Raw genomic sequence first — 27,966 nt, forward strand, 5'->3', positions numbered from 1 at the left:
CAGTTCCGTTAAACTAATTGGTTTTCATTCTTGTTGAATGGTTCTCTTAAATATGAGATTTAAATAAATCTAAAAATAACAACATAACATAAACTACATTCTGAAAATGAGAGCTTCATTTTAAAAATGTAAATAAAGATTAAAGTGTAAAACATTTGAAAGGGACTGTGAAGTGTGGCACGGTGGTGGTGTGGTGGTTAGCACCGTCACCTCACAGCAAGAAGGTCCTGGAGCACCGTCACCTCACAGCAAAAAGGGCCTGGAGCACCGTCACCTCACAGCAAGGAGGTCCTGGAGCACCGTCACCTCACAGCAAGAAGGTCCTGGAGCACCGTCACCTCACAGCAAGAAGGTCATGGAGCACCGTCACCTGACAGCAAGAAGGTCCTGGAGCACCGTCACCTGACAGCAAGAAGGTCCTGGAGCACCGTCACCTGACAGCAAGTAGGTTCTGGAGCACCGTCACCTGAAAGCAAGAAGGTCCTGGAGCACCGTCACCTGACAGCAAGAAGGTCCTGGAGCACCGTCACCTGACAGCAAGAAGGTCCTGGAGCACCGTCACCTCACAGCAAGAAGGTCCTGGAGCACCGTCACCTCACAGCAAGAAGGTCATGGAGCACCGTCACCTCACAGCAAGAAGGTCCTGGAGCACCGTCACCTCACAGCAAGAAGGTCCTGGAGCACCGTCACCTCACAGCAAGAAGGTCCTGGAGCACCGTCACCTCACAGCAAGAAGGTCCTGGGTTTGACTCCGCCCAGTGGCCTTTCTCTCCTGTCTGTGTGGGTTCTCTCCGGGTCCTTGGAATTAACTCGACCCTCTAACATAGAAGGACTAGTGGTTTGAGGATGGATGGTTGGCTGTAAAGTTTATTTATAATAACAACCCAAATGTCAGAGAGTCAAACCTTTGGTGGGACAGACCCAAACTATATGAGCACTGGGAATGAAACCAGTGTTGTCACACCAGTCTGTTATATGTGCAAAACATTAAGAAATAAAAGAAAGAATTATTGAAGTTCAATAGTTTGAGGGAAATCAATCACTGAGTGTTTTGGTATGATTGTGTAATGTATAATGACTCCCTCTTTGAATGTCTGTAAAGCGTCTTTGAGTACCATGAAAGGCGCTCTATATATAAGATGTAATATTAGTATGTATTTATATAGTGAGGTATTTGCATGTTCGGTGTGAGAACAGAAGTTCAGGTAGAGTTTAAGTTGCCTGCAACCTAACTCATTACATTGTTAGTTTATAAATGCTTTGTGGCGCAAAAACAAACAGAACTCGTCTGCCTTCAGTCATGAACCGTGTTGGAAACATAACGCGCGTGAATCTGCTCAACGTCGACCGACATCTTGTCACTTTTGATCGTTAAATCGTTTCATTTTTAGCCGCTAACATGTTTTTCTTTAGGCACCTTTCAGGACAGCTGTGTCCTCCCGCCCCTCCAAGCAACGACCAATCAGACATTTTCACGGGCCCAGCGCTCGTCTGATTGGCCCGAGTTTGGGCGTGACCGTGGTCCTGCTCGGCTCGTGATTGGCGGGCTGGACCGTCACTGGCTCCAGCCGTCGTTGGCGTATTAAATCGCGGGCTCGATTCTGTAGAGAAGAAAGTAGCAGCTAGTCGAGGCTAAAAGCTAACACTCATTCCTCATCGGCCCGCACGCACGCTCTGACATGCGCACTCACACGCACGTGCAGCTCGTGAGGGGCTCGTTTACGCGCACACAGCTTTAGTGGGCTTAAAGCTACGAGCTACTTCCTGCATATTAGCTGGACGTGGCTAGCTGGAGGAGCTAACTGTTTACCAGGTCTGCTTTAATTATTCATGAGTGCGTGATTGGTGGAGACAGTGATAGGGGCGGGGCCTGAGAGGGTTTATTACACCAAGTGTTTCTGCAGGACACAGTGAGTACCATTATTGATCATCGATCTGAAACAGATCGCTGGATACTACACTGAATTGAAACTACTCATACGAGAATGAAAGTACTTTTACAAAGTCAAGTGTTTCACAGTGTGGCAGTAGTACTTTAGATGCTGTAACTAAGTACTTGTATGAACGGTATTTTTAAGTGCAATCAAAATAAATAGAATAATAACCCAACTATTTGGTTAATAGATATGTTTCAGCGGAAGTTATATAAACTGTTGATTAATTCTTTTTTTTTAAAGTCACTAAGTTGTTTGATATATAAAGTGAAGTAGAAGTACACATTTTACATATTCACTACAAAACTTTGTCTGACCTCAGAATGTTTGCGTATTGGTTGATTACATTTTGGATCAGTGAATGTGATTGGCTCTGCCACCTGTTAGTCAATTACCCCTCCCCCTCCCACCTGTCCACAGGTGGAAGATGATCAAGATGTCATTGGACAAGGAGGCTCTCCTCCCTCATGAGGTCAGCCCCGCCTTCCCCGCCATCGGCCTATCAGAGCAGCCGACCAAGCCCCGCCCCCTGCACAACAAGAACGGCCTCCAGTTGTCTAGCAACCACCAGGACCCCATCGCCTGCGCTCTTCCAGTTCAGCAAATTGCCAAGAGGCGATACTCCATGAGCGTTGGCTTCAAGGGTCTGGCAAAGCGGCGGCGGCGAGCCATCAGCGACAACCAATTAGAGCCCGTTCTGCCGAGTCACTTTCTGTTAGGCGGAAACATCTTCGACCCGCTCAATCTCAACTCACTAATGGACGAGGACGTCAACAGGTACGTTTCTCCGTCTCTAATCAACCGATTGGTCGGTGGATCAGTCAGACGTAAGCATTACCGTCTTCCTCCTCAGGGCGACCAATCAGGAGACGCCAAAGTGCTCGCCCCTGCCGACGAGGGCCGCAGACCCCGTAGAGATCCTGGTTCCTCGGGACATCACCGACCCCCTCAACCTTAAGGGAGGGGCGGGGGACGGGGAGGGGGCGGTCCTGCTGTCCCCACTGAAGTCCAAGAGGAGACACAGGAACCGGCACCATGGAGGAGGGGGAAGGGGATTGGGGGAGGTGCTACCTGCGCGACTATTTCCCCCCACAGCTGGACTGACGGGTGATTATAATAATATAAACTGTGTAAGCGTCACATTGTTGGAAACGGAACCATGCTGAGGGGAACGCAGAATAACGCTATGACATCGATCTTCTCTGGGCAGTTCCTCTGGTGACCAGAGGGGGCAGCGCTGCAGCGTCTCCTCTTCCCTGTGAGCTCAACACAGCCATCACCTGTCGGGACGATGTGGCCCCGCCCCCCATCTTGCCCCGTAGACACACCCACCCTCCACCGGGGCACTCCCACAAGCCCGGTAACCAGGGCGATGGTCGAAAACGCAGACGCACCACCTCTGCAAGATCGGCAGAAGCCGCGGCGACCACAGCTAAGCCAACGAGATTCGAGACGCCGCTGGGAGGAGCTAAAGTTGGGAGGTAAGTGTGAGACCTGATGTGAATTTAAGTCCCGTGATCTGATTGGCTGCATGGACACAACCTCTGCGCTGCCCCCTCGACAGGTGTGGAAGACCTCAGCACGGATCCGCTCAGCCGGTGCAGAAGAAGAAGGACAGGCAACGCTACAAATATGGCAACCACAGCTGTTTCTACGGTTACCAGGGCTCCTACGGCGATGCCGCTGAGGGGCATGTCGGGGTGGAGGAGGACCCGCGGTTCCACCTCCTGCAAGCCGATTGGTTCAGAGACAAGAAGGTGCTAGACGTGGGCTGCGGCGCAGGTCATCTGACGCTGGCAGTCGCCCGCAGGTTTGACCCCGCCCACATCCTGGGGCTGGACTTAGACCGCCAGCTGGTCCACGCTGCCAAGCAGAACATTAGGCACTTCCTGTCACATGACCTTGTGGTAGAGGAGAGGAGAGGAGCACAAAGAGCCTCCTCTTCCTCTCCTAGCAGGACGGGGGAGGAGGGGCAGCAGGCTCTGCCCCTCCTCCCCCTGCCGCTTTCCTTCAGGGTAAGTCGAGGTCCTCTCTCTGCTCCTCCTCTCCTACCATCGTCTTCCTCCTCCTCCAGGTTCCCCAACAACGTCACCTTCATCCAGGTGAGTCTCCCTCACACTGCACAGCTGCATCCAGTGGAACTTCTTTAAATGACATCACGGATCTGACTCCTCCCACAGGGGGACTACGTGTCTAGGGGGAACTGGTGGCCTGGGCGGGGCCAGTATGACATCATCCTGTGTCTGGGCGTAACCAAGTGGGTGCAGCTGCAGGCGGGCGACGGTGGCGTGGTCGCACTGTTCAGGCGAGCCTATCAGAGTCTGTCGCCGGGTGGATTATTCATGCTGGAGCCTCAACCGTGGAGCAGCTACAGCCACAGCAAGGGGGCCTCGGTAAGCCTTTTCTATACGCTCAATATATGTGCACCCACATACACACTAACACAAAGTTGTGTGTTTCAGAAGGCAACTGATCGTAACTTCAGGAGTTTGAGACTGAGACCTGAACAGTTCACCTGCTACCTGACTGACAGCGTGGGATTCACCTCATACAGACTCATCACACACTCAGGTACACACACACTCAGTACACACAAGCACTAGGGTACGCTCACATTCACTCAGGTACACACACACACTCAGTGCACACAGGCACTAGGGTACGCTCACATTCCCTCAGCTACACACACTCAGTACACACAGGCACTAGGGTACACACACACACTCAGGTACACACAGGCACTAGGGTACGCTCACATTCACTCAGGTACACACACACACTCAGTGCACACAGGCACTAGGGTACGCTCACATTCCCTCAGCTACACACACTCAGTACACACAGGCACTAGGGTACACACACACACTCAGGTACACACAGGCACTAGGGTACGCTCACATTCACTCAGGTACACACACACACTCAGGTACACATTTGCCTCAGCGGGCTTTACAGTCTGTACATCTTCTGTTCCGACACACTCACTCAAGTACACACAGGCGGCAGTATACACACACTCATGTGTATACACACACACACACACACACACACAGACAGACAGGTGTCCACTCACTTGTGATCTGATTGGTCGATTCTTCCAGGTAACCAGCGGCCAATCTACCTGTTCCATAAAGGTCCAGCCCACAGGAAGTGATGTCACCTGGACAGGATTTCTGACACCTTCTTTCTTTGAGGCCCCAGTTTCTACGGCAACCACCCTAGAATTTGTAACTCGTGAGCTCCCGGCCGATTGGTTGGACAGTGGAGTCAGTGTGATGACATCACAGACAATATCACAGCGAGGGTTGCTGTGAATTATGATTGGTTGTCGCTGGCTAATCATGCAGAGCAAAGGATTGTGGGTTACTGTCCTCAAGCTGCGGGACCTCTGATTGGACAATGGACACATCTCTGCCGGAGTTTGTTTTTTTTGTGAAATAAATGGATGCTCTTTTTTTCTGAATTTGAATCTTCGGGTGAACTTTTTTTACAGCCGAAGGTTTGAACCAACAAAGGAGACAAAACCTACATGACCCGTTTCTATATGCGCAGTAAGGTAGGCCACGCCTCCTCCAACTGGAGCCAATCACAGAGAAGCTGAAAGGTTTTAATTTGATGAGCACCTCATGAATATCTGATGATGTAATCAATCACATTATATCGCAAAAGGTTTTATTGACCCTCATGAATAAATATGAGTTTAAATTATGTTTGATGGATGGGCGTGGCCAATCTCACAGTCCCAGCTCCACCCCCCTATGGAGGCCCCGCCCACCCTGACAGCAAATCTGGCTCCATATGTGGGCTGAGTCAGGAGAAAAACGTGTCATGTGATGTAAGGGGTGTCTCTCTCCCAGTGAAACCAGCTCACTGAGCCACAGACTGGTTCTGATGCTGGGAGACTGTAAAAGAGGTCCAAGGTCTGACACGCACGTGTGCGCACGCATAACATCAAGTCCTCACATTGAGGTTTGATTGACAGCTCACCTCCTGGTAGGAGTCCATCTGCTCCACAGCCTTCAGGTAAACACATTATACACTCATCATGACATCACAGACCACATGGGGAAACGTGTGTGTGTGTGTGTGTGTCAGACACGATAAAACCACAAAGAGACATATTGGGACACGAACAACCAGGACGTGAGAAGAACTCTCGGTCTCGTCTTTTGTCAGTTTCTTCCTTTTTTCTACCCATCCAAGGGCTTCTTAAAAGGTCAGAGGACGTCGCATGTGTATAGACTGTAAAGCCCCACAGGCTGTTTGGGGATACGTGATTTTGGGCTATACAAAATAAAATGAATTGAACTGTCTCTCTTCCTGTGTATCTGACTGTCTCTGTCTTCATTGTTCTCCAACTCGTCCCAGATGTCAGAGGGGGAAACCGTGTAAAACGAGAACTACAGCCTCCGTCTGTCTCTACCTGTCTGTCTTAGCTGTCAATCTCTTTTCCTGTCTCTCTGTGTCTCACTCTCTGTGTGGGTCAGTGATTAATAATTGTGATTAATATTTGTTTTGCATATTCATATAAAAGTTAATGATTAATTTGTGGATTGGTATCTTGAATCAATAACATGAAATGTGATTTATGCCCATTTACAGTCTGCAGGTTGAAAGGCATCATGGGAAACGTAGGAAACGACCGGGTCAGGGCCCGGAAGCAACATCACTTCCTGCCGGCCGCAGGAATGTGGCGGCGGGTCCGAGCGGCCAATCAGAGGCCGGCATTTACAGAGGGGAGACGCACAGGAATTCAGGGAGGGAGGAGCCCACAGGAAGAGGAGCTACTGGGGGGTCAAAGGTCACATGGCGTTTATAAGGCGTTGCCATGGGAACATGACCCACAATGCTCTGGGGCCGACAAAGAGACACGCTGTGCAACTTCATTGACATCATCGTCTCACCTCAGCTCCAGGTGTGAAACAGAAACCAGCGTCCTCCTCTGTGCTTACTTGTCCATTTGTGTATCTATGTCTCTTTATGATCTCTGTAAACAAACAAATAAACAACAAACACTTCATATTAAAGAATATTTGTCAAATGTTTTCAAAATATAATCATTTCGTTTAAATTTAAAATACAAGAGGTTGTTCACATACATTCTGGATTTCAACATTGTTACTGATGTGTTATGTTACAGTTACAGTTATGTTTTAATTAATAATAAATGAATATATTATTATTCATATAGTATTTAATCGTGAACGTTTTACCCTTTTATTATAATTACTATTATTCAGATTGTTATTATGATAAGGATTTTTATTAGTAGCATTATTATTATTAAGGATCCACAGATCCTTCAGAGCTGTCTGCCCCTCTGATGATTGACGGATCGGGCAGCCAATCACAGCCGGCGGAGGGGGCGTGGCCTCCTCGGCTCTCCAGAGGAGGAAACTTGAAGCTGCTTTTGTCCCAAACTTTTGAGTCCGCTGGATCCTGGAGGTCTGAACCGGAGAACCGGAGAAACGGGCCAACTGGAGGCCACACGGAACCACACGGAGCTCGGACCGGTCGGGACGACCCGCTCTGCGTGTGTCGCAACGTGAGGGTGAGACGGGGGTTTTACCGTGAACATCCATGGAGAACCGCAGCCTCTACATTATTCTTCTGCACTTTTTTGGGCGTCCATCTTGAAAAGTTGTCTCAGCAAAAGACTCCGCGGCCCCGATGAGGCGCGCGCGGCCGACAAGGCGCGCGTCCTGGTGACGGTCAGTGATCGATACTTGTGATGGAGGGTCAGAGGTCAAGGCCCTCCTCCTCCTGCGGACTGTTGGTTCTGCTCCTCCGGCTGCTGACCTGCTGCGTGGCCGAAGAAGGTAAGTTTGTCCTCTGCGGGCTTCTGTACTGATCAATACTTGCATTAATAGGTCATTATTAATATAAATGAATACGATTAATAACTAAAGAGTAGCTTTACTTATTGATACTTCATATTTCTAAGTAAATACTACCGTTACTTCAGAAACATCTGTAAACACACCTGTGATGAATCTTAAATTATTCAAAATGAATTGTTTGATGTCATTGATACAAGATAATGATAATAAAGATACAAAATAACTGAAAGAACCCAAAAGAAGTACTTCTACATAATGATAACGTACTAATACACACTGAGAAAGTACTTACTACACACAGTATATAGTGCTGTGATTTGTCAGGAGGCGGAGCCTCTACCTGCCTATTGGGCATCCGTTACCATGGCGATCCTCCAGGTGAGAAGTGAGAGACGACTCGTAATGTTCCCATCATTAGAGAACGAGAGACCACACACCCCATAAACAGTGTATCTGGTGATACGCGTGCAGGACAAACACACACAAACACACACAGTGAGGCTCAGCTTATCATGTTGAGTAGTACCGTGTGTGTGTGTGTGTGTGATGGTTCCATGAGGTGTGTGATGGTTCCATGAGGTGTGTGATGGTTCCATGGGGTGTGTGATGATCTACGAGGTGTGTGATGATCCACGAGGTGTGTGATGGTTCCATGAGGTGTGATGGTTCCATGAGGTGTGTGATGGTTCCATGAGGTGTGTTATGGTTCCATGAGGTGTGTGATGGTTCCATGAGGTGTGGGATGATCCATGAGGTGTGATGGTTCCATGAGGTGTGTGATGGTTCCATGAGGTGTGTTATGGTTCCATGAGGTGTGTGATGGTTCCATGAGGTGTGTTATGGTTCCATGAGGTGTGTGATGGTTCCATGAGGTGTGATGGTTCCATGAGGTGTGTGATGGTTCCATGAGGTGTGTTATGGTTCCATGAGGTGTGTTATGGTTCCATGAGGTGTGGGATGATCCATGAGTTGTGATGGTTCCATGAGGTGTGATGGTTCCATGAGGTGTGTTATGGTTCCATGAGTTGTGATGGTTCTCTGAATGTCTCTCAGAGCTTCTGATGAACACCAAGTTGGAAACGTCGGACCTTCGATGGACGAACCATCCACCTGAAGATCCTCAGGTACACATATGGAAATGCAGCCTGTTAGCTTACAGCTAACGTTTACCATTAATCTCAATGAAGCAGGCTAACCCCTAACCACCTCGCTCTAGTGGGAGGAGCTGAGCGGGTTGGACGACGAGGCGAACAGCGTGCGGACCTATGAGATCTGCACTCCGGACAGCCTGTCCTCTTATTGGCTGAGGACGCGCTGGATCCCCCGGGGGGCGGCGACAACCCTCTACGTGGAGATGCGGTCGGTTTGCCTCGGCGTATTCGTGCTCAGCTTTTGCGATGTGGCCATCGAGGGCTAATCAATAATAGTCTCCTCAGGTTCACCATGGTGGACTGTGCCAGCCTGAACACGCGCCACTGCAAGGAGACCTTTAACCTCTACTACTACCAGTCGGACAGCGACGAAGCCACGCCCACCCACCCGGCCTGGATGGAGAACCCGTACGTCAAGGTGTCCACGGTGGCGGCGGACCACCTGATGAAGAGAGGCGTGAGGCGCTCCAACGTCAAGCTGCTGCGCCTGGCGCCGCTGGTGGGGGCGGGGCTCTACCTGGCCTTCCAGAGCCAGGGTGCCTGCATGGCGCTGCTCTCCGTGCGCGTCTTCTACAGGAAGTGCCCGCCGCTCCGCTCCGCCTTTGCCGCTTTCCCAGAGACCGTTCCCCACTCGCTGGTGGAGCAGGTAAGTGACATCACAGTGACTGACTGTTATTATTATTATTAAATAAGCTACTTAGTTTAGTTTATAAAATAAGACCTTTGTTTATTTCAAAATAAAATGTGCACCAGAATCCAGACCAAACTAACATTTTAAATAGAGTGAATATTTAGGTCAAAGAATAAAAGCTTTGTTTCATTTTGCTTGAAAAAGCGTGTGTAATTATACAAAGTCATACTTAAGAAAATTATACTTTATTATGTTTGTTACAAAGTCCCTTTGACGTTTTGTCTTTTTTTCTGCAAAAAAAATTCTGCAATGGTGCAAAAGGTAAAGAACTATTTGTTACTCTGAAACGCGTTTGTGTTTTGCAGGCTCAAGGTGTGTGTGTGGAGAACGCAGTGACACCGCCCGGCGAGCAGTCTCAACCTCCCAGCATGCTTTGCGGCGAGGACGGGCAGTGGGTGGGGCAGCCGACGTCCAGCTGTGCCTGTCGCCCCGGTTACGTGGCGGGGGAGACAAACGTGCGCTGTCGAGGCGAGTTTACAAAATAAAAGCACCCTTATTTAACCGCATTGCTGGTAACCGAGGTCGCTGCTACACACACACACACACACACACACACTCTGATATACACACACACACATACACACTCTGATACACACACACACACACACACTCTGATACACACACACACACACACACCCTCTGACACACACCCACACTGACACACTGCTACACACACACACACACACACACTGACACACTGCTACACACACACTGACACTGACACACACACACACTCTGACACACACACACACACTGACACACTGCTACACACACACACACACAGGAGGGATGGCCTGTGTGTGTGTGTGGGCAGAAGATGGCGGTGATGACATCATTGCAGTTTTTCCACATCCTGTTGGAGCCAAGGTCACTTCCTGTCCCTCATTGTCTCAGGCGTCCTCTCTGGTCCTCTGACTTACTGTCCAGTTTGACAGAAGAACAAAGACCTTCAAGGTCGTCGCTCGAGTCCCAAACGGTCCGACGGCTTCTAGGACGGGTGTTCACGGTTTGATGCTAATGCTAATGCTAACCCCGTGTGTGTCCGCAGCCTGTCCCTCGGGTCAGTTCAAGCCGGGTTTAGGACCTGGCGTGTGCACTCTGTGTCCAGACAGGAGCAACACTCTGATCCCAGGCTCCGCCTACTGTCTCTGTCACCATGGTTTCCACCGCGCGGACGCCGACCCGCCCCACGCCGCCTGCACAGGTACGACCGTCCTCGTCCTCCTTCTGTGGACGTGGAGGTAAGCAACCGTTTCCCAGGATGCATTTCTCCATGCTGCCTGCTTCACGCCTCCACTGTGTGATGTCACAGCGATGTCATCTGTGAGACAGAAGCCACACCCCCTTCTGAGAAGGTTCATGGTTCTTCTGTTCCAACGGGGAACCAATGAGGGAATAAGATGGTTTCAGAGACGCACACAGTTCACAAGCTCCATTATTCTCGGTCCACCGGCCGACAGTTGGGCCGCATTAAGAGTGTGTGTGACGTCACTGACGTTGAGCAGCAAGTACAGAATAATCACGGGTTAGCTTAGCTTAGCACTGCCTGTGAGCCTGCCTGACTCTGACCTCTGACCCCCCAGGCCCTCCCTCTGCTCCCCGGTCCATTGTGAGTCAAATCAACAACACCTGTGTGACGCTGGAGTGGAGCGAGCCGCTGGACCGAGGAGGACGAGGAGACCTGAACTACAGAGTCCTCTGCTCCAGATGTGGGCCCGCCTCCCAGGTACAGAACCCAGACCAGCTGGACCAGAACTGTTAGGTCCTAGTTAGAAACCAGGAACCGCACGTGGAGCCGGTCAGGAGTCCTGGACTCTTCACTGGATCACAGCCGACGACCACTAGACGTCCGCATGCAGCCTCCTGGTACGAGGGAGTGTGTACGCGTGATGTAGCACAGCAGTGATAGCAGAAGGCGACTCGGGGGTCACAGGTGAATGTGTGTGTGTGTGCGATAACGTATGAGTGGGTATAAATGTGTCAGATACAGATGAGTCCGTTTCCTGTTGTAACGCAATTAAACCAGGACAATGAAGCCGTATATTGTGTAAAGATAATCGCACAATAAGAAGTATCCCGTTACCAGAACCACCAAGACTATGTAGAACACAACGACGAGGCCTCTGCTCCACATGTGGACCCGCCTCGCAGGTACCAGGACCAGGTAGAAAAGAAATAACCCAGAACCTTTGTGACCAGTCGCCATATGCAATATACTGACTTATCGCACAATATGTGAAAATAAGTGCGTGTGCAACATTCATTTTACAGATAAATAAACGTCTCCAACATTTCATTTGACGGCACTGTGCTTGTGTCTGCTTTCACTGTGGGGGCGGGGCTTAGGCAGCGCCATCCACCGTGTTACCAAGTGTGATCTGTAATCTACAAACAGCGTGAACTGGTGATACCGAGCCGCCATCTTCACCTCCGCCGTGGGAACGTTTGGGTTTTAAGCCGAATGAGAGAAGGGACCGACTTTAGAAACAGTGGAGACGAAAACCGGCAACACAACTAAGCTAAAATCCCCAACAACCCCCCGGTATCTCAGCCCGAAGTGCTCGTTGGCCTCTTGGGCCGCTCCGTCTGTCCCACTGGACGTCTCCAACCCACCACATCGCTCCGCCTTGTCTCTGATCTCTGAATATTCTAACCAATAAAACCTCCTTTGTTCTTTGAAAGCGCGTATTTGTATTACTGTGCTATTGTCATTATGTTCTGGATCTGTGGCATGAAATGAAAATGCAAAAATATCGTTTATCGCAAATAATGTTGGCGCAATAATCGCACAACAGAAATTTGATATGGTGACAGGCCCTGACCACGCCCCCTCCTGCCTCCTGCTCAGGGATTGGTCACCTCCTGTTCTCCATGCGATGACAGCGTCCTGTACCGCCCGGCGCAGCGTGGACTGACCCGGCGCCGCGTCTCTGTGTGGGGACTCCGCCCTCAGTCCAAGTACACCTTCACCGTCCAATCACTGAACGGCGTCTCTGCTCTGAGCCAATCAGAGCCGGCCTCCGACAGCGTCAACGTCACCACCAGCAGAGACGGTAAATCGCATACACACTGCTATATGTATATGTATGTATGTATATATATGTGTGTGTGTCTGTGTGTGTGTGTGTGTGTAGTTCCTCCTGCAGTGGCCGGCCTGAGGAGGGTGGCGTCCTCAGAGTCCAGTCTGTCTCTTGAGTGGAACGTCCCAGTTGTGCAGAACCAGTTCCAGATCCTGGACTACCAGCTCCGCTACAGCCCGAAGGTACACACGTAACACACGGTAACACACGGTAACACACGTAACACACAAACAATGGGCTGCGATGTAATGGCTGATGTCATCCCTAGGAGGGCGAGGGGGCGGGGCAGTGGCAGTACGTGTCCAGCAGGTCTTCTTCGGTGGTGGTGACGGGGCTCCGGCGGGCCGCGAGGTATCGGGTTCAGGTCAGAGGTCGTTCTCAGGCCGGTTACGGGTCCTTCAGCCCGGAGAGCAGCTTCAGCACGCTGCCTGAGGGTGAGACGCCGTCTGTGCGGGTCCAGCTGTTGTTGTTTACGTGTTGATGATTTACGTTGGTGTGGATTCCCTCAAGGTGTCGGTTCTCAGCTGGTGGTGACAGCGGCTCTCGTCTCCATGGGGATCCTGATGCTTGTTGCCACGGCGATACTGGCTCTGTACTGCTACCGGTAAGAGTGTGTTACTTTGTTACTGTGTGTGTTCAGGATGCTCCCTCCCTGCAGAACAATGGGACCCTGACCTCACACACACACAGACACACACTGACACAGACACACAGACACACACACACACTGACACAGACACACACACACACACACACACACTGACACAGACACACACACACACACACTGACACAGACACACACACACACACTGACACAGACACACACACAGACACACACTGACACAGACACAGACACACACACACACTGACACACACACACTGACACAGACACACACACACACACACACACACACACACTGACACAGACACAGACACACACACACACACAGACACACACACACTGACACAGACACACTGACACAGACACACACACACTGACACACACACAGACACAGACACACTGACACAGACACACACACACACACACACACACACTGACACAGACACAGACACACGCACTGACACACACACACACAGACACACACACACTGACACACACACAAAAACCAACCACTCATGTTATGTTATCTGTCTTTATCTCTTCATCTTCTCTCAAAGAGTCAAGTTTTCTCAATATAGTCAACATGTGTGTGTGTGTGTGTCTGTGTTTTGTGTGTGTTTTTTGTGTCTGTGTGTGTGTGTGTCTTTGGAAATTAATTATTTTGCAGCTGCTGAAAGTCTCCCGTCTGTCTTTGTCCCCATCAGCAGGAGGGTGAAGGACTCTGAGTTGACTGATAGAAGTGGACACTACCAGATGGGACAGAGTAAGTTTGACCAATGGGATTGAGTTACGTTCACTGCTGTCGTGTGATGGTGACGATGTGGTCGTCATAGCGATGAAGGTGTACATCGACCCCTTCACCTACGAGGACGCTAACGAGGCGGTGAGGGAGTTCGCCAAAGAGATTGAGGCGTCTTTTGTGAAGATCGAGGAAGTGATCGGAGCAGGTGAGCGTCACGCCTTTACCTGAAGCACACGCGTACATACGTGTTTTAAACGAATAAACCTCACAGATAAAACATTCATTTCATTCATATTAACCTAATTAACATTATTAAAGTTGAAACTCACGGATGTATTTCCAATACTCACCTGTCCAGGGGAGTTTGGCGAGGTGTGCAGAGGTCGGCTGAGGGTCCCGGGCCGGCAGGAGAACTACGTGGCCATCAAGACGCTGAAGGGCGGGTACACGGACAAGCAGAGGCGCGACTTCCTTTCGGAGGCGTCCATCATGGGTCAGTTCCAGCACCCCAACATCATCCACCTGGAGGGCGTCATCACCACTTCCTGTCCCGTCATGATCCTCACGGAGTTCATGGAGAACGGGGCGCTGGACAGTTTCCTGAGGGTGAGACCACGGTGAACATGTCTCCCCGTCCCCGCCCACCTGTCTGTGTCTCACCACCTGTGTGTGTGTGTGCAGGTGAATGACGGACAGTTCACCCCCATCCAGCTGGTGGGAATGCTGAGGGGCATCGCCGCCGGCATGAAGTACCTGTCGGACATGAGCTTCGTCCACAGAGACCTGGCAGCCCGCAACATCCTGGTCAACTCCAACCTGGTCTGTAAGGTGAGACCGCCCACCTGTCCGTCTACCAAGAGCCGCGCGAGGACATTCCATGTAAAGGCAACGCACAGACGCGGCTGATGAGGCGTGACAGCAAGTCCTGCGTGTGTTGCAGAGCGATTCACCTCCAGAACAACAGGTGGAGTCACGTGTTTTGTTGAAGACGACCTGGAGAGTCACGTCTTTGTGTGTGGAAGTCGCTGGTTGCTTTATTTATGTATCACAGACTTTATTGCCCCGTGCATCCACACTGCTGCTTTTCATCAAGGACACATTTGTCCCGTATTTTGCTCCACGACTTTGTTCCCCTCGTTGGTGGAGATCTCCCTCCATGAATCAGAGGACATCCGGCGTCCTCATAGTCCGCCAATGACGGCTTGTACAAGCGCTCATATTTAAAAGCTCTTCAATCTGATCCGTTCTCTCGTAAACGTTCTTCCTTTTAATAACGGCCGTATTGTGCTGTGAAAACGGAGACGTGAGACTCTAAAGGACGTAGTCAGCGGACCAATCACAGCCTGGTGCTGCAGGAGGCTGCGGCGCTTTAGACGCTAGTAGGTGTGAAAAGACCCGCCAGGCGTGTCCCTGAAAACGCAGAAGCATAAACTAGGCTTAAGTTGGTGTCTGACTGAGAGACGATCCCACACAACAGGAAGTCACAACATGGCATCCAGACGCACTTCCTGGAGGAGTCGTTGACGTCATGAACCTGAACACAACACGTTTGCGGAGCAGAAACAGTGTTTATTTATTTCCATGGTGGAAACGATAACCGTCTTTACGGAGACACGTGACTGAGATAGGCCCCGCCCCCTTTCAGGCGCAAATGGCGCGAAATAACTACAACCAGTGGGGCGAGTGAACGCAGCGTAACAGGTGTGTTCTGGGCTTTCAGGTGTCAGACTTCGGTCTCAGCAGGTTTCTGACTGAAAACTCTTCTGACCCGACGTACACCAGCTCTCTGGTAGGTCAGCGACCTTCTCGTTCTTCTCGTCACCTGGCCGGTTCCTCATGGTTCTCTATACAGCTCCCCCATGCTTTTACTTTGAAAGCCTCTGTCTCGTCCTCAGGGAGGGAAGATTCCTATTCGCTGGACCGCCCCTGAAGCCATCGCCTACAGGCGAGTGTTAGTACTGCAGGTCGTAGTAATACTACTTCTCATGTAGTGCACTACACTGATTATTTTATTTGACTAACAGGAAGTTCACCTCGGCCAGCGATGGGTGGAGCTATGGCATCGTCATGTGGGAGGTGATGTCGTACGGAGAGCGACCTTATTGGGACATGAGCAACCAGGATGTAAGAAGTACTCCTTACTGTCCGTGTCTCTCTCTCTCTCCCCCGTCTCACCCTCCTGCCTGTCTCTCCCCCCGTCAGGTGATTAATGCCGTAGAGCAGGACTACCGTCTCCCCCCCCCACCCGAGTGTCCCGCCTCCCTCCATTCCCTCATGTTGGACTGTTGGCAGAAGGAACGAGCCAATCGGCCGAGATTCTGCGATATCGTGTCTGCTCTCGATAGGCTGATCCGAAAACCCGCCTCCCTGAAGGTGACGCTTGCAGAGGGCCACAGGTGAGACTCTTGTACCTGCTCTATGGTCTATTAGAGACCTGTCAATCAGCGCGTAGCCCCGCCCTGTAGCGTCGCCTGCTTTATGGTCTGTTTGACTCTAAACGGACCATAGTTACTAAATGATCATCTGTATGAAGAAGATTTAAAACGGTGTGGCCCGCCGGGGGTACCGACCCTGTCTGTCTGTCCGTGTCTGTCTGTCCGTGTCTGTCTCTCGTCGTCTGCTCCTTACTCACCTAACCTGTCTCTCTTAACCTTTCTCTACCCCGCGGTTCGTTCTCCAGTGACCTGTCTGTCTCCCTGTCTGCCTGTCAGTGGGTCCCAGCCCCTGTTGGACCAGCGTGTCCCCCCCTCCCTCTCGTCCTGTGGTTCTGTCTCTGAGTGGCTCCGGGCCATAAAGATGGAGCGATACGAGCCGAGCTTCCTTCAGTCCGGGTTCACCAGTCTGGACGTTGTTTCTCAGCTCAACACTGAGTAAGAATCTCTATAAATGTGCACATGAACATATATGTGGATACATTTACATGCGTGTGTGTGTATATATACACGTACCTGTGCCTCTGTTTCCACAGCGACCTGCTCAGAGTGGGCGTGACCCTCGCCGGACACCAGAAGAAGATCCTCACCTCCATCCAGACGCTCAGAGTCCACAAAGCTCCGCCTCCGCCGCTCTACTGACCTATCACAGCATTGCCCCCCCGGCTGAGCTGCCCAATAAGCACTACACTGGAGGATGCTGAGCCACGCCCATTCTTTATTTAACAGCTGAACGTTTCGACCAATTGGGAAGCCGGAGGGCTGTTGAGACTCCGCCCCCTGATAGTCAGAAGCACAGCACATGTACAGCTGCTGTCATGATTGGACGTCCACTTTTGTTACATTGACCAATCAGCCCTCTGCTCAGGAAAACCGAAGCTCCGCCTACTTTTTCCAGGTGTTTTCATCACCCTAATCCAAAGCCGTGGAGCAACTGGCTAATCAGCCTCTTGCACAGCAGGGACACATGTCCGCCATTGGACAACTGCCCCCCTTTGCCCTGCTGTTTAAGCCCCGCCTGCCCCTGACTGCCAGACCGGTACCTCACACAGGAACCCCTGGGTTCTTCATCTCCTGAACTAAGTCCACATGTGGTGGACCACATGTAGGTCTCTGGACCACAGGGACCCAAACGGACTACGAGGGGTCTGGAGCGGTTTTTAAATCTGCCATTCATAAAATCACTAATCAGTCTAGTCCAGAACTGGTTGTCTTTCTGGACTCTTTCTGCCTTCTGGAGCAAAACCACTAATTCCAGCTGATTTTTTTTTTGTCCTTAAACCTCCCGGGTCCAAGACTCCGGTCCAAGACTCAGCTCCATCGTAGTTGTAGAACTGATGTTTTTGTATTTTAGCACTTTTTGTACCTGACGTTTTTATACCAAAGTCCTTTTTGTAAAGAAACGAAAGTGGATGTTTAACATGTGTCTTCTGGACCAAGAGTCCCTCTGCAGGACCTCCAGCTCAAAACCAGGAGGCTCCTGGACCACCGGAGCAGTCTGACCATTAGTTATATGAATAAGTCACTGTTGTTGTCAGCCAATCAGAATAAAGATCAACAATATCTTATTGTATATAATGTGTATCATTTTCTTCCCTGTACATGCTGAAAAGTACAGTATTTAATACATTATAAATATTGAAATTAATTAAACAAATGAATATGAATAAATAAATCTGTCACAGCTAAATCTGGTCCTGCAGGAGGAAAAGACGGTCGGAACAACAAGGCCTGATGGAAACCTTTATTGTCATGTTTATTGGTAAACAGCTGTGTGTGTGTTCAGTGGGTGGAGTATTTGGGCAGCTGGTTCCCGAGGATCACCCGTCTCTCCACTCCGTCCTTAGAGATGCTCGCCAGTCTCACCACGCCGCCGCTGGACCCGTCTCTCTCCATCGCCAGAGACACCGCTGACAGACACACAGGTAGGACAGTCAGTGTCTGTCTCACACACGCGTGTACACACACACACGCGCGTTCTGCCTACCTGCTGCGGTGAGCTCCAGACACTGGTCTTTAGTCATGTTGGGTTTGTAGTTGGAGTCCATGAAGCCGTAGATGTAGGAGCTGCCGCTGCCGCCCACCGACACCGGCTGCCTCACCAGCATCCCTCCAATGGGGACGCAGTACACCTGGGACAGGTGAGACAACTTTATAAACAACAGACACCAGCATCCCTCCAATGGGGACGTACACCTGGGAGTGCAGTCCCAGCCTGTAGTACTACTGGTAGTAGAAGTACCTGCCCCCCCTTACGGCGGTCCCAGCCGGCCACCAGGATCCCAGCGGTCAGCTCCTCTCTGTATCGGTAGCAGCTCGCTCTGAACAGATTGGCAGCCGTCTCCACCAATGGGGGCTCGTCCAGCTCAATGCTAGGGGGCGGGACCAAGTGCAGGTAAAGTCAGCACGGTCTGACTGGATGCTGGGGCTGTCAATCAAACCCTCTGTGTGTGCGTTACCTGTGGAAGCCCAGCTGGTAGGTGACCACGTCAGCGATGGCCTGAGTGTCAGCAGCTGATCCAGACCTGTCAACAAAGACACATGAAGGTCAACACGGGGTCTGTGGGTCCTCTGGAGGTCCTCTGGAGGTCCATCAGTGGAAACACTGAGAGGAAGAAGAGGAGGAGGGTTCTGACCTGCAGCAGAAGATCCGGTCGTGGATCGGAGTCAGCTTGTCTGTCACTCTGTTGGCGATGTAAGCTCTGAGAGACAGACGGTCAGAGAGACAGAGGGGTTTAGATGGGTACAGTGAGACAGGTGAGACAACACGCTTTAGTCTCTTACCCGGTGGTGGTACGCGAGTCTGCTCCAATCACCACTCCTCCGTCATACTCCAGTGCCATGATGGTGGTCTGATGGACAGGCGGATGGAGACAGAAATATCGACTTGCTCATCAATCAGACACAAAATAGCATAAGTTATCGTCTACAGCCGTTTGATGCAGTGTTGACGCAGTGAGCCCGTTATCGGACAGCAACCGTTAGCATCTTGGCCGGTCATATCACCGCCGTTCACCGGGCGCTCACTTCTATCAACCGGCTCCGCAACACACCGTTCACCGGGACTGAATCCATTCCGGTCCGGTACAATTTATCTCTCTTCTAGGCTGAAGATGAACATCTTATAGTTAGCATTAGCCTCCATTAGCTCAGCACAAGAAGTGCTGTATCATTCAGCCGCTGTTCTCAGCTTCAAAACGCTCCACGACCGGTTCCGGTATAGAGGGAGTGTACTCACCCCGGTGCTGACTTCCTGGCTGGTCCAGGCCGGTACCAGATCGTTTTTGGAGGACATCTGCTGTCCAAAGTACGGACTCATTGTTGCTGCCGCCATCTTGTTTCTGCTCTTGAGCCGTTCTGTCTTCTTATTGGTGCTTTACCGCCACCTTCTGCACCGGCGTGTGAGGGCGACACTGCCTATCGTTCTCCCCAAATACCCTCCCCAAAAAATGAAATAAGAAAAATAAATAAATAAATAAATATATATAATATGGACGTATATGTGTGTGTGTGTGTGTGTGTGTGTGTGTATCTATCATATCCGATAAAATATCCCTGTGCTCTTTAAAAAAGCTCGTTATTCTTTTGATGCATTGTTGTAGTAAGAGATACATACGTTTGTGTAATTAAATAACTTGTTTAATTTGAACTTGTTCCCGTCTCTATAACAGTTAAGTTCCCTTAAGCCCGTTTTGGTTCGGGCATGTAGGCGGACACCTGGCGGGGTCCTGAGCGCGGCAGGAGACCGGAAACAGAAAGAGAAGGTAAAACACACAGCGACATTTTAGAATACCTCATAGATCTCACTTTAAAGAATGAATCTCATGAGTTTGACCACACTATGTTGACTTCTAAGGACTCGTTGAATATGTTTGCTCAGCGTGTTTTAAGAAATGACGCTTTAGTGGAGAATCAGCCGTCAGCCACAGACGCTTTTAATATCGATTAATTCTGGACATTTAAACGTGAATGAATAACAACAACACGAGAGAGACCATCGTTTCGAGGCTTTAATCGATTCTCTAGGATCTGATCTTCAGTTCGGCACAGATGTGAAACTCGCACTGCTTATTCATTTAAATGGATGCATCTTTTTCTGGCAGAAAATCGATGCCATTTGTTCGTAATGTGTAACTTAATAATGTTGTGCCAGTAAAATGATGATAATGTTGTATACAATGTTATTATAGGACGTGTGTGTCTGATTTCAGATGACGGTCCATAACTTGTACATATTTGACCGTAATGGCAGCTGTCTGTATTATAATGAGTGGAACCGCAAGAAGCAGGCAGGAATCTCTAAGGACGAGGTGGGAGGAGCCTAACGACCCGATGACATCATTCACCTGTCTGTCTATTACCTGTATGGCTGATTACCTGTCTCTCTGTGCAGGAGTTCAAGCTGATGTATGGGATGCTCTTCTCCATCCGCTCATTCGTCAGTAAGATGTCTCCACTGGACATGTATCCTTCACAAGCCAGCCCTGTCTCTGCCTGCCTGTCTGCCTGTCTCTGCCTGTCTGCCTGTCTCTGCCTGTCTGCCTGTCTCTGCCTCCCTCCCTGCCAGTCTGTGGTCCTTAGCAGCCTGTCTGTCCTCAGGAAAGAGGGCTTCATGTCCTTCCAGACCAGCAAGTACCGTCTCCACTACTACGAGACTCCCAGTGGCCTGCGGTTTGTGATGAACACTGACCTGTCCGTCCCCAACGCCAGAGAGACACTGCAGCACATCTACAGCAGCGTGAGCTACACACAGCTACACACAGCTACACGCAGCTACACGCAGCTACACGCAGCTACACGCATCTACACGCATCTACACGCATCTACACGCAGCTACACACAGCTACACGCAGCTACACGCAGCTACACGCAGCTACACGCAGATGAACTGATCTCTGTCTCTCCGTCTGTCTCTCAGCTCTATGTGGAGTACATAGTGAAGAACCCGGTGTGTGTGTTGGGACAGTCTCTGGACAGCGAGTTGTTCAGCAGTCGCCTGGACTCGTTCATCAGAGGACTTCCTTTCTACAGTCCCCGGGCCGCCTGACAGACGGACACACACACACACACACACACACACACACACACACACACACACACACACACACACACACTGATTATATTTATGTGATTGTTGGATTAAATAAATGAACACGATGCTGCGCTCTTCTGTCTTTATTACAGAGAACATGTCACAGACGGGATGTCCCGCTCTAGGTACAGACAGACAGACGGGATGTCCCGCTCTAGGTACAGACAGACAGACGGGATGTCCCGCTCTAGGTACCGACAGACAGACGGGATGTCCCGCTCTAGGTACCGACAGACAGACGGGATGTCCCGCTCTAGGTACCGACAGACAGACGGGTTGTCCCGCTCTAGGTACCGACAGACAGACGGGATGTCCCGCTCTAGGTACAGACAGACAGACGGGTTGTCCCGCTCTAGGTACCGACAGACAGACGGGATGTCCCGCTCTAGGTACAGACAGACAGACGGGATGTCCCGCTCTAGGTACCGACAGACAGACGGGATGTCCCGCTCTAGGTACCGACAGACAGACGGGATGTCCCGCTCTAGGTACAGACAGACGGGATGTACCGACAGACAGACTGGATGTCCCGCTCTAGGTACAGACAGACAGACAGACGGGATGTCCCGCTCTAGGTACAGACAGACAGACTGGATGTCCCGCTCTAGGTACAGACAGACAGACGGGATGTCCCGCTCTAGGTACCGACAGACAGACGGGATGTCCCGCTCTAGGTACAGACAGACAGACAGACGGGATGTCCCGCTCTAGGTACAGACAGACAGACAGACGGGATGTCCCGCTCTAGGTACAGACAGACAGACGGGATGTCCCGCTCTAGGTACAGACAGACAGACGGGATGTCCCGCTCTAGGTACAGACAGACAGACGGGATGTTCCGCTCTAGGTACAGACAGACAGACGGGATGTCCCGCTCTAGGTACCGACAGACAGACGGGATGTCCCGCTCTAGGTACAGACAGACAGACGGGATGTCCCACTCTAGGTACAGACAGACGGGATGTACCGACAGACAGACTGGATGTCCCGCTCTAGGTACAGACAGACAGACGGGATGTCCCGCTCTAGGTACCGACAGACAGACGGGATGTCCCGCTCTAGGTACCGACAGACAGACGGGATGTCCCGCTCTAGGTACCGACAGACAGACGGGATGTCCCGCTCTAGGTACCGACAGACAGACGGGATGTCCCGCTCTAGGTACCGACAGACAGACGGGATGTCCCGCTCTAGGTACAGACAGACAGACGGGATGTCCCGCTCTAGGTACAGACAGACAGACGGGATGTCCCGCTCTAGGTACCGACAGACAGACGGGATGTCCCGCTCTAGGTACAGACAGACAGACGGGATGTCCCACTCTAGGTACAGACAGACGGGATGTACCGACAGACAGACTGGATGTCCCGCTCTAGGTACAGACAGACAGACAGACGGGATGTCCCGCTCTAGGTACAGACAGACAGACTGGATGTCCCGCTCTAGGTACAGACAGACAGACGGGATGTCCCGCTCTAGGTACCGACAGACAGACGGGATGTCCCGCTCTAGGTACAGACAGACAGACGGGATGTCCCGCTCTAGGTACCGACAGACAGACGGGATGTCCCGCTCTAGGTACAGACAGACAGACGGGATGTCCCGCTCTAGGTACAGACAGACGGGATGTACCGACAGACAGACTGGATGTCCCGCTCTAGGTACAGACAGACAGACAGACGGGATGTCCCGCTCTAGGTACCGACAGACAGACGGGATGTCCCGCTCTAGGTACAGACAGACAGACGGGATGTCCCGCTCTAGGTACCGACAGACAGACGGGATGTCCCGCTCTAGGTACCGACAGACAGACGGGATGTCCCGCTCTAGGTACAGACAGACAGACGGGATGTCCCACTCTAGGTACAGACAGACGGGATGTACCGACAGACAGACTGGATGTCCCGCTCTAGGTACAGACAGACAGACGGGATGTCCCGCTCTAGGTACCGACAGACAGACGGGATGTCCCGCTCTAGGTACCGACAGACAGACGGGATGTCCCGCTCTAGGTACCGACAGACAGACGGGATGTCCCGCTCTAGGTACCGACAGACAGACGGGATGTCCCGCTCTAGGTACCGACAGACAGACGGGATGTCCCGCTCTAGGTACAGACAGACAGACGGGATGTCCCGCTCTAGGTACAGACAGACAGACGGGATGTCCCGCTCTAGGTACCGACAGACAGACGGGATGTCCCGCTCTAGGTACAGACAGACAGACGGGATGTCCCACTCTAGGTACAGACAGACGGGATGTACCGACAGACAGACTGGATGTCCCGCTCTAGGTACAGACAGACAGACAGACGGGATGTCCCGCTCTAGGTACAGACAGACAGACTGGATGTCCCGCTCTAGGTACAGACAGACAGACGGGATGTCCCGCTCTAGGTACCGACAGACAGACGGGATGTCCCGCTCTAGGTACAGACAGACAGACGGGATGTCCCGCTCTAGGTACCGACAGACAGACGGGATGTCCCGCTCTAGGTACAGACAGACAGACGGGATGTCCCGCTCTAGGTACAGACAGACAGACGGGATGTCCCGCTCTAGGTACAGACAGACAGACAGACGGGATGTCCCGCTCTAGGTACAGACAGACAGACGGGATGTCCCGCTCTAGGTACCGACAGACAGACGGGATGTCCCGCTCTAGGTACAGACAGACAGACGGGATGTCCCGCTCTAGGTACCGACAGACAGACGGGATGTCCCGCTCTAGGTACCGACAGACAGACGGGATGTCCCGCTCTAGGTACCGACAGACAGACGGGATGTCCCGCTCTAGGTACAGACAGACAGACGGGATGTCCCACTCTAGGTACAGACAGACGGGATGTACCGACAGACAGACTGGATGTCCCGCTCTAGGTACAGACAGACAGACAGACGGGATGTCCCGCTCTAGGTACAGACAGACAGACGGGATGTCCCGACGTAAAATGATTTGTGAATGTAAACAAAGTCAGAGAACGAGAGCTGAGGTCAGTGAGACGGATTAACGCACTGATCTCACACACACATCTGGCCATGACAGATGTGTGCGTTTGGACTGTAATCCCTGCTTGGAATAATCTGTAATCCCTCTGAAAAACATACTGCCAACCAGCAGCCACACACAGTTCAGTGCTGTGAGGACAAAGTGTCCCAACCTGGTCCAACCCTTTGTACAGTGCAGATCTGCCCTGTAATCTGACTACAGTGAGGGTTGTTAAACATGAAAATGCACAGTATTTATACACAGCACAATGAAATAGCAGCGCAGTATTAAAGTAAAGCGCACAGTGGAAAAGGTTCTGAATTGAATTCAGTGGTTCGTGGTAATTGTACATAGAACCAGGAGGTGATTGTTGTACAGTCTTATTGCAGCTGTCTGCAATGTTTTCCTGTTTCTGGATCAACCTGTTGGAGAAGGTCCTCCGTGTCCCTGCAGTAGGCGGTGAAGACGGTGGTTGTCCAATATGGACAATAGTTTCTTCAGTGTCCTCCTCTCCACCACCTAGTCAATGAAGGGGCCGGCCTTCTTCACCAGCTTCTTCAGTCTGTTGGTGTCACCGGCTCCAATGCTGCTCCCCCAGCAGACAACGAGGAAGCCACAACAGACTGGTAGAACATCTCCAGCATCTGGCTGCACACGTTAAAGGATCTAAGCTGTCTCAAGAAGAAGAGTCGACTCCTCCTCTTCTTGTACACAGCGCTGATGTTGGTCTCCCAGTTCAGTCTGTTGTCGATGGAGACACCTAACGGTTGTGGAGACTTCCTCCTGAAATCCACTACCATCTCTCTGGCCACGTTCAGAGTCAGGTGATGTCCTCCACCACTGTCCTCCACTCCTCCTCCCGTCTGTCCCTTATACACCCGACCACTGCAGACATCGGACCTTCTGCAGACGCCATCACAAAGAGTTGTACTGGAAGTCAGAGTGGACAAGGTGAACAGACATGTCCAGTCATGATTTCACCTGCGGTCGACCTTCATCACACGGGATGTGAGAGCAACTGGTCGGTGGTCATCGGGGCCACATGGGGTTGTCTTCTTACAGGGACAAGGTACGACGTCTTCAACAGCACCAGGACTTCCTCAGGCTCAGGTTGAAGAGACGTTGCAGGTCTTCAGGCCATCAGGTCCTTCGGTGGAGTCTCTCCAGCAGTCGTGTCTCACCTGGCCAGTCGTCACCATGGAGACGGGGGGTGGAAGAGCCCTTTGCTGTAGAGAGTTTACCAGTAGTGGATTTATATATATATAATATATATATAACCCACGAGAGAGAGATTAGGGGTAAGGGGCCACATTGAACATCTGTACACAGTCTGATAATTTGCTACCTTTAATCCAGACAGATGTGATATCTGCGCTCTGATTGGTGGGATTAAACCAGCAGGATTAATATCACAGCCCCAGCAGAGAGGCAGAAAGACAAAGGTGGACAGACGGCAGGAATCACACACCTTTAACCAGGTAATGTGTGTTTGTGGGGGTTTTGTGTGTTTGTCTTTAAGTGTTTGTGTGTCTGTGTCAAAGTTTTAATCTGCTGCTTGTTAGCTTCCAGATGTTCATTACCCAGAAGCCCCAGCGGAGAAATCGTACGATAAAAACACACTGAACTCGTCCAGTGTTTTATTACGTTACACTTCCTGTGGTAGAATATTAGTTTTAACTAAACTGTAGTTTGATTTGTAGTTTTTAACTAAGCAGTAACACTAGTTTGATTAGTAGCGCTTGTTGGATTGTTAGTTATTGTCATCAGCATTCTGGTCCGTCACAACCCAAGCTGATATTTTCGGTTCCTCTGTTAGCATTAGCATTAGCTCTTCTGCCTCTCCTCGGGGTCGGCCATGTTTGCGGGTCGGGTTCCGGCCACAGGAGCCGGCGGCTCGGCGTCCGCGGGAGGAAAAGGAGGGAAGTTCTCCGTGGAGGAGCTTTACGGGTTCAACAAGAAGCCAAAGGGGAGCAGAGGGAATTCTGGGAAAGCGGAGAAGAGCGACGGGAAGAAGGAGCGCAAAGAGAAGGAGGAGTCCGTGCTGGCCTCCCAGATCCTGGAGGCCGCCCGGAGGCTGATGGAGAGAAGACGACTGGAGGTCTACCTGAAGGAGTGTGATGTCACCATGAAGCAGACCAGCATGCCGTACAGGTGAGAGACAGGGGGACATTAGAGACAGGAGAGAGACAGGGAGACGGTGAGACAGGTGAGAAACAGGGGGACATTAGAGACAGGAGAGAGACAGGGAGACAGACGGTGAGACAGGGAGACGGTGAGACAGGTGAGAGACGGTGAGACCGGTTTCTTATTTTCCTTTTCTTATTTCAGTTTGATCAATAACATTCTAACATATTTTCTCTCCTACATGAAGGTCAATTAGAAGAATAATTAAATATTCCAGCAAAAGGTTACTTTATAAGCCATAAATTATTATCTAACTTTTCAGAGTGTTTTAAATGTTTTTAACATTATTTTATAACGTCCAGCTACCAAATATCACATGTCAAAAACATATATATATTTTCCTAATATTTAGTTAACTGTCCCTTGGGTGATGAATGTATATTTAACAGTTTATACTAAAGTTATATATACACCTTTTTATTTAGCTGAGGCTTTTATCCAAAGCGCCTCAGGCAAGGCAAGTTTATTTGTGTAGCACTTTTCATACACAAGGCAGACTCAAAGTGCTTCACATCATAACATTTCATACAATAAAGTGAAATAAAATGCAGGAATTAAAAGACAATTAAAAACAGCAAATACAATTATAAATTAAAATCTTATTTAAATTGTTTGATTAAAAGCAGAGGTTAAAAGTGCAATGTAGGTAACATTTAGCAGAAGGCGAAGCTGAACATAAAGTTTTCAGTCTTGTTTTAAACGTGTCAGAGTTTAAGTCTTACATCTTCAGGAAGTTTATTCCAGCTGTTTGTTGCGTAGTAACTAAATGACGCTTTGCCATGATTTGTATTTACTCTGGGAATCACTAACAGATTGGTGTCAGAAGATCTTAGTGATCTTGAAGGCTTATGTAGTGGAAGCATATCAGTGATTTACTTTGGCCCTAAACCATGTAGTGATTTATATGTGAGCAGTAGGATTTTGAAATTAATTCTCTGACATACTGGGAGCCAATGTAAGGATTTAAGAATTGGTGTAATGTGCTCACATTTTTTGGTCTTTGTTAGAACTCTAGCAGCAGCGTTCTGAACAAGCTGGAGCTGCCTGACAGTTTTTTTTGGGAGACCTGCAAGGAGACCATTACAATAATCTAGCCTACTAGTTATAAAGGCATGTACAAGTGTTTCTAAGTCTTGAGCTGACATGAGCCCTCTAAGTCGTGCTACATTTTTGAGGTGGTAGTAGGCCGATTTTGTTACTGATTTGATGT

The 27,966-nt window shown here is 50.5% G+C and overlaps 5 protein-coding genes and 1 long non-coding RNA gene across 14 annotated transcripts in view; 4 read left to right on the plus strand and 2 right to left on the minus strand.

Moving 5' to 3' along the window:
* Window positions 1-166: 166 nt before the first annotated feature.
* On the minus strand, window positions 167-6,922 carry LOC144410275 (uncharacterized). Its single transcript, XR_013468215.1, has 3 exons — window positions 6,839-6,922; window positions 1,418-1,601; window positions 167-818 (listed from the first exon to the last, which is right to left on the minus strand). It is a non-coding gene; the product is annotated as an uncharacterized LOC144410275 (long non-coding RNA).
* mepceb (methylphosphate capping enzyme b) lies at window positions 907-6,247 on the plus strand. 4 transcript variants are annotated; one of them, XM_040179915.2, is made up of 8 exons: window positions 907-1,910; window positions 2,355-2,711; window positions 2,788-3,041; window positions 3,145-3,415; window positions 3,499-4,036; window positions 4,115-4,327; window positions 4,397-4,505; window positions 5,036-6,247. In XM_040179915.2, exons 2-8 carry the CDS (start codon window positions 2,362-2,364, stop codon window positions 5,086-5,088), a joined length of 1,788 nt encoding a protein of 595 aa, XP_040035849.2. In that variant the 5' UTR covers window positions 907-1,910; window positions 2,355-2,361; the 3' UTR covers window positions 5,089-6,247. The 4 variants fall into 4 exon arrangements, with proteins under 4 accessions (XP_040035849.2, XP_040035850.2, XP_077962046.1 ...); XM_040179916.2 differs by having other exon boundaries at window positions 1,550-1,910; window positions 4,400-4,505; XM_078105920.1 differs by having other exon boundaries at window positions 1,590-1,813; window positions 4,400-4,505.
* A 373-nt stretch (window positions 6,923-7,295) lies between the features above and the next one.
* Window positions 7,296-18,065, plus strand: LOC120821412 (ephrin type-B receptor 4b). 2 transcript variants are annotated; one of them, XM_078105908.1, is made up of 21 exons: window positions 7,654-7,753; window positions 8,828-8,898; window positions 8,991-9,133; window positions 9,211-9,571; window positions 9,922-10,084; window positions 10,665-10,820; window positions 11,200-11,342; window positions 12,465-12,669; window positions 12,751-12,878; window positions 12,965-13,130; window positions 13,207-13,300; window positions 14,023-14,081; window positions 14,152-14,265; window positions 14,419-14,666; window positions 14,742-14,888; window positions 15,781-15,849; window positions 15,956-16,009; window positions 16,089-16,184; window positions 16,263-16,456; window positions 16,772-16,930; window positions 17,029-18,065. In XM_078105908.1, exons 1-21 carry the CDS (start codon window positions 7,666-7,668, stop codon window positions 17,132-17,134), a joined length of 2,964 nt encoding a protein of 987 aa, XP_077962034.1. In that variant the 5' UTR covers window positions 7,654-7,665; the 3' UTR covers window positions 17,135-18,065. The 2 variants fall into 2 exon arrangements, with proteins under 2 accessions (XP_077962033.1, XP_077962034.1); XM_078105907.1 differs by lacking the exons at window positions 16,263-16,456; window positions 16,772-16,930; window positions 17,029-18,065 and having other exon boundaries at window positions 7,296-7,753; window positions 14,026-14,081; window positions 15,956-16,181.
* A 157-nt stretch (window positions 18,066-18,222) lies between these two features.
* On the minus strand, window positions 18,223-19,925 carry psmb6 (proteasome 20S subunit beta 6). The gene is made up of 7 exons (XM_040179918.2): window positions 19,731-19,925; window positions 19,277-19,344; window positions 19,129-19,194; window positions 18,952-19,017; window positions 18,735-18,864; window positions 18,480-18,624; window positions 18,223-18,402 (listed from the first exon to the last, which is right to left on the minus strand). The coding sequence occupies exons 1-7, from the start codon at window positions 19,824-19,826 to the stop codon at window positions 18,275-18,277; spliced, it is 699 nt and encodes a 232-aa protein (XP_040035852.1). The 5' UTR covers window positions 19,827-19,925; the 3' UTR covers window positions 18,223-18,274.
* An 89-nt stretch (window positions 19,926-20,014) lies between these two features.
* Window positions 20,015-21,649, plus strand: trappc1 (trafficking protein particle complex subunit 1). Of its 4 annotated transcripts, none has more exons than XM_040179919.2 (5): window positions 20,015-20,256; window positions 20,704-20,802; window positions 20,886-20,956; window positions 21,092-21,230; window positions 21,411-21,649. In XM_040179919.2, the coding sequence occupies exons 2-5, from the start codon at window positions 20,704-20,706 to the stop codon at window positions 21,537-21,539; spliced, it is 438 nt and encodes a 145-aa protein (XP_040035853.1). In that variant the 5' UTR covers window positions 20,015-20,256; the 3' UTR covers window positions 21,540-21,649. The 4 variants fall into 4 exon arrangements, with proteins under 4 accessions (XP_040035853.1, XP_077962067.1, XP_077962069.1 ...); XM_078105941.1 differs by lacking the exon at window positions 20,015-20,256 and having other exon boundaries at window positions 20,265-20,802; window positions 21,411-21,546; window positions 21,577-21,649; XM_078105943.1 differs by lacking the exon at window positions 20,015-20,256 and having other exon boundaries at window positions 20,265-20,802; window positions 21,411-21,546; window positions 21,581-21,649.
* A 4,263-nt stretch (window positions 21,650-25,912) lies between these two features.
* The window catches only part of LOC120823060 (voltage-gated potassium channel subunit beta-2-like), a 6,470-nt gene continuing 4,416 nt past the window's right edge, over window positions 25,913-27,966 (plus strand). For both annotated transcript variants that reach the window (XM_078105924.1, XM_078105925.1), the window contains exons 1-2: window positions 25,913-26,050; window positions 26,389-26,723. In XM_078105924.1, the coding sequence (XP_077962050.1) occupies window positions 26,428-26,723 (296 nt within the window). In that variant the 5' untranslated portion in view covers window positions 25,913-26,050; window positions 26,389-26,427. The remainder of the gene's footprint in view (window positions 26,051-26,388; window positions 26,724-27,966) is intronic.

This window comes from Gasterosteus aculeatus, chromosome 7 (assembly GCF_964276395.1).
Source record: "Gasterosteus aculeatus chromosome 7, fGasAcu3.hap1.1, whole genome shotgun sequence".
Lineage (NCBI taxonomy): Eukaryota > Metazoa > Chordata > Actinopteri > Perciformes > Gasterosteidae > Gasterosteus > Gasterosteus aculeatus.

Excerpts from the sequence above, each read along its gene's own strand:
- mepceb (XM_040179915.2), top strand. The coding sequence starts at position 2,362 with ATGATCAAGATGTCATTGGACAAGGAGGCTCTCCTCCCTCATGAGGTC. Across the intron at positions 2,712-2,787 it reads ATGGACGAGGACGTCAACAG|GGCGACCAATCAGGAGACGC; the intron begins GTACGTTTCTCC and ends CTTCCTCCTCAG. Across the intron at positions 3,042-3,144 it reads CCCCACAGCTGGACTGACGG|TTCCTCTGGTGACCAGAGGG; the intron begins GTGATTATAATA and ends TTCTCTGGGCAG.
- LOC120821412 (XM_078105908.1), top strand. The coding sequence starts at position 7,666 with ATGGAGGGTCAGAGGTCAAGGCCCTCCTCCTCCTGCGGACTGTTGGTT. Across the intron at positions 12,879-12,964 it reads AGCTCCGCTACAGCCCGAAG|GAGGGCGAGGGGGCGGGGCA; the intron begins GTACACACGTAA and ends TGTCATCCCTAG. Across the intron at positions 14,889-15,780 it reads ACTCCAACCTGGTCTGTAAG|GTGTCAGACTTCGGTCTCAG; the intron begins GTGAGACCGCCC and ends CTGGGCTTTCAG.
- psmb6 (XM_040179918.2), bottom strand. The coding sequence starts at position 19,826 with ATGGCGGCAGCAACAATGAGTCCGTACTTTGGACAGCAGATGTCCTCC. Across the intron at positions 19,345-19,730 it reads GCCAGGAAGTCAGCACCGGG|ACCACCATCATGGCACTGGA; the intron begins GTGAGTACACTC and ends CCTGTCCATCAG. Across the intron at positions 19,195-19,276 it reads GACTCGCGTACCACCACCGG|AGCTTACATCGCCAACAGAG; the intron begins GTAAGAGACTAA and ends TCTGTCTCTCAG.
- trappc1 (XM_040179919.2), top strand. The coding sequence starts at position 20,704 with ATGACGGTCCATAACTTGTACATATTTGACCGTAATGGCAGCTGTCTG. Across the intron at positions 20,803-20,885 it reads CAGGAATCTCTAAGGACGAG|GAGTTCAAGCTGATGTATGG; the intron begins GTGGGAGGAGCC and ends CTCTCTGTGCAG. Across the intron at positions 20,957-21,091 it reads AAGATGTCTCCACTGGACAT|GAAAGAGGGCTTCATGTCCT; the intron begins GTATCCTTCACA and ends GTCTGTCCTCAG.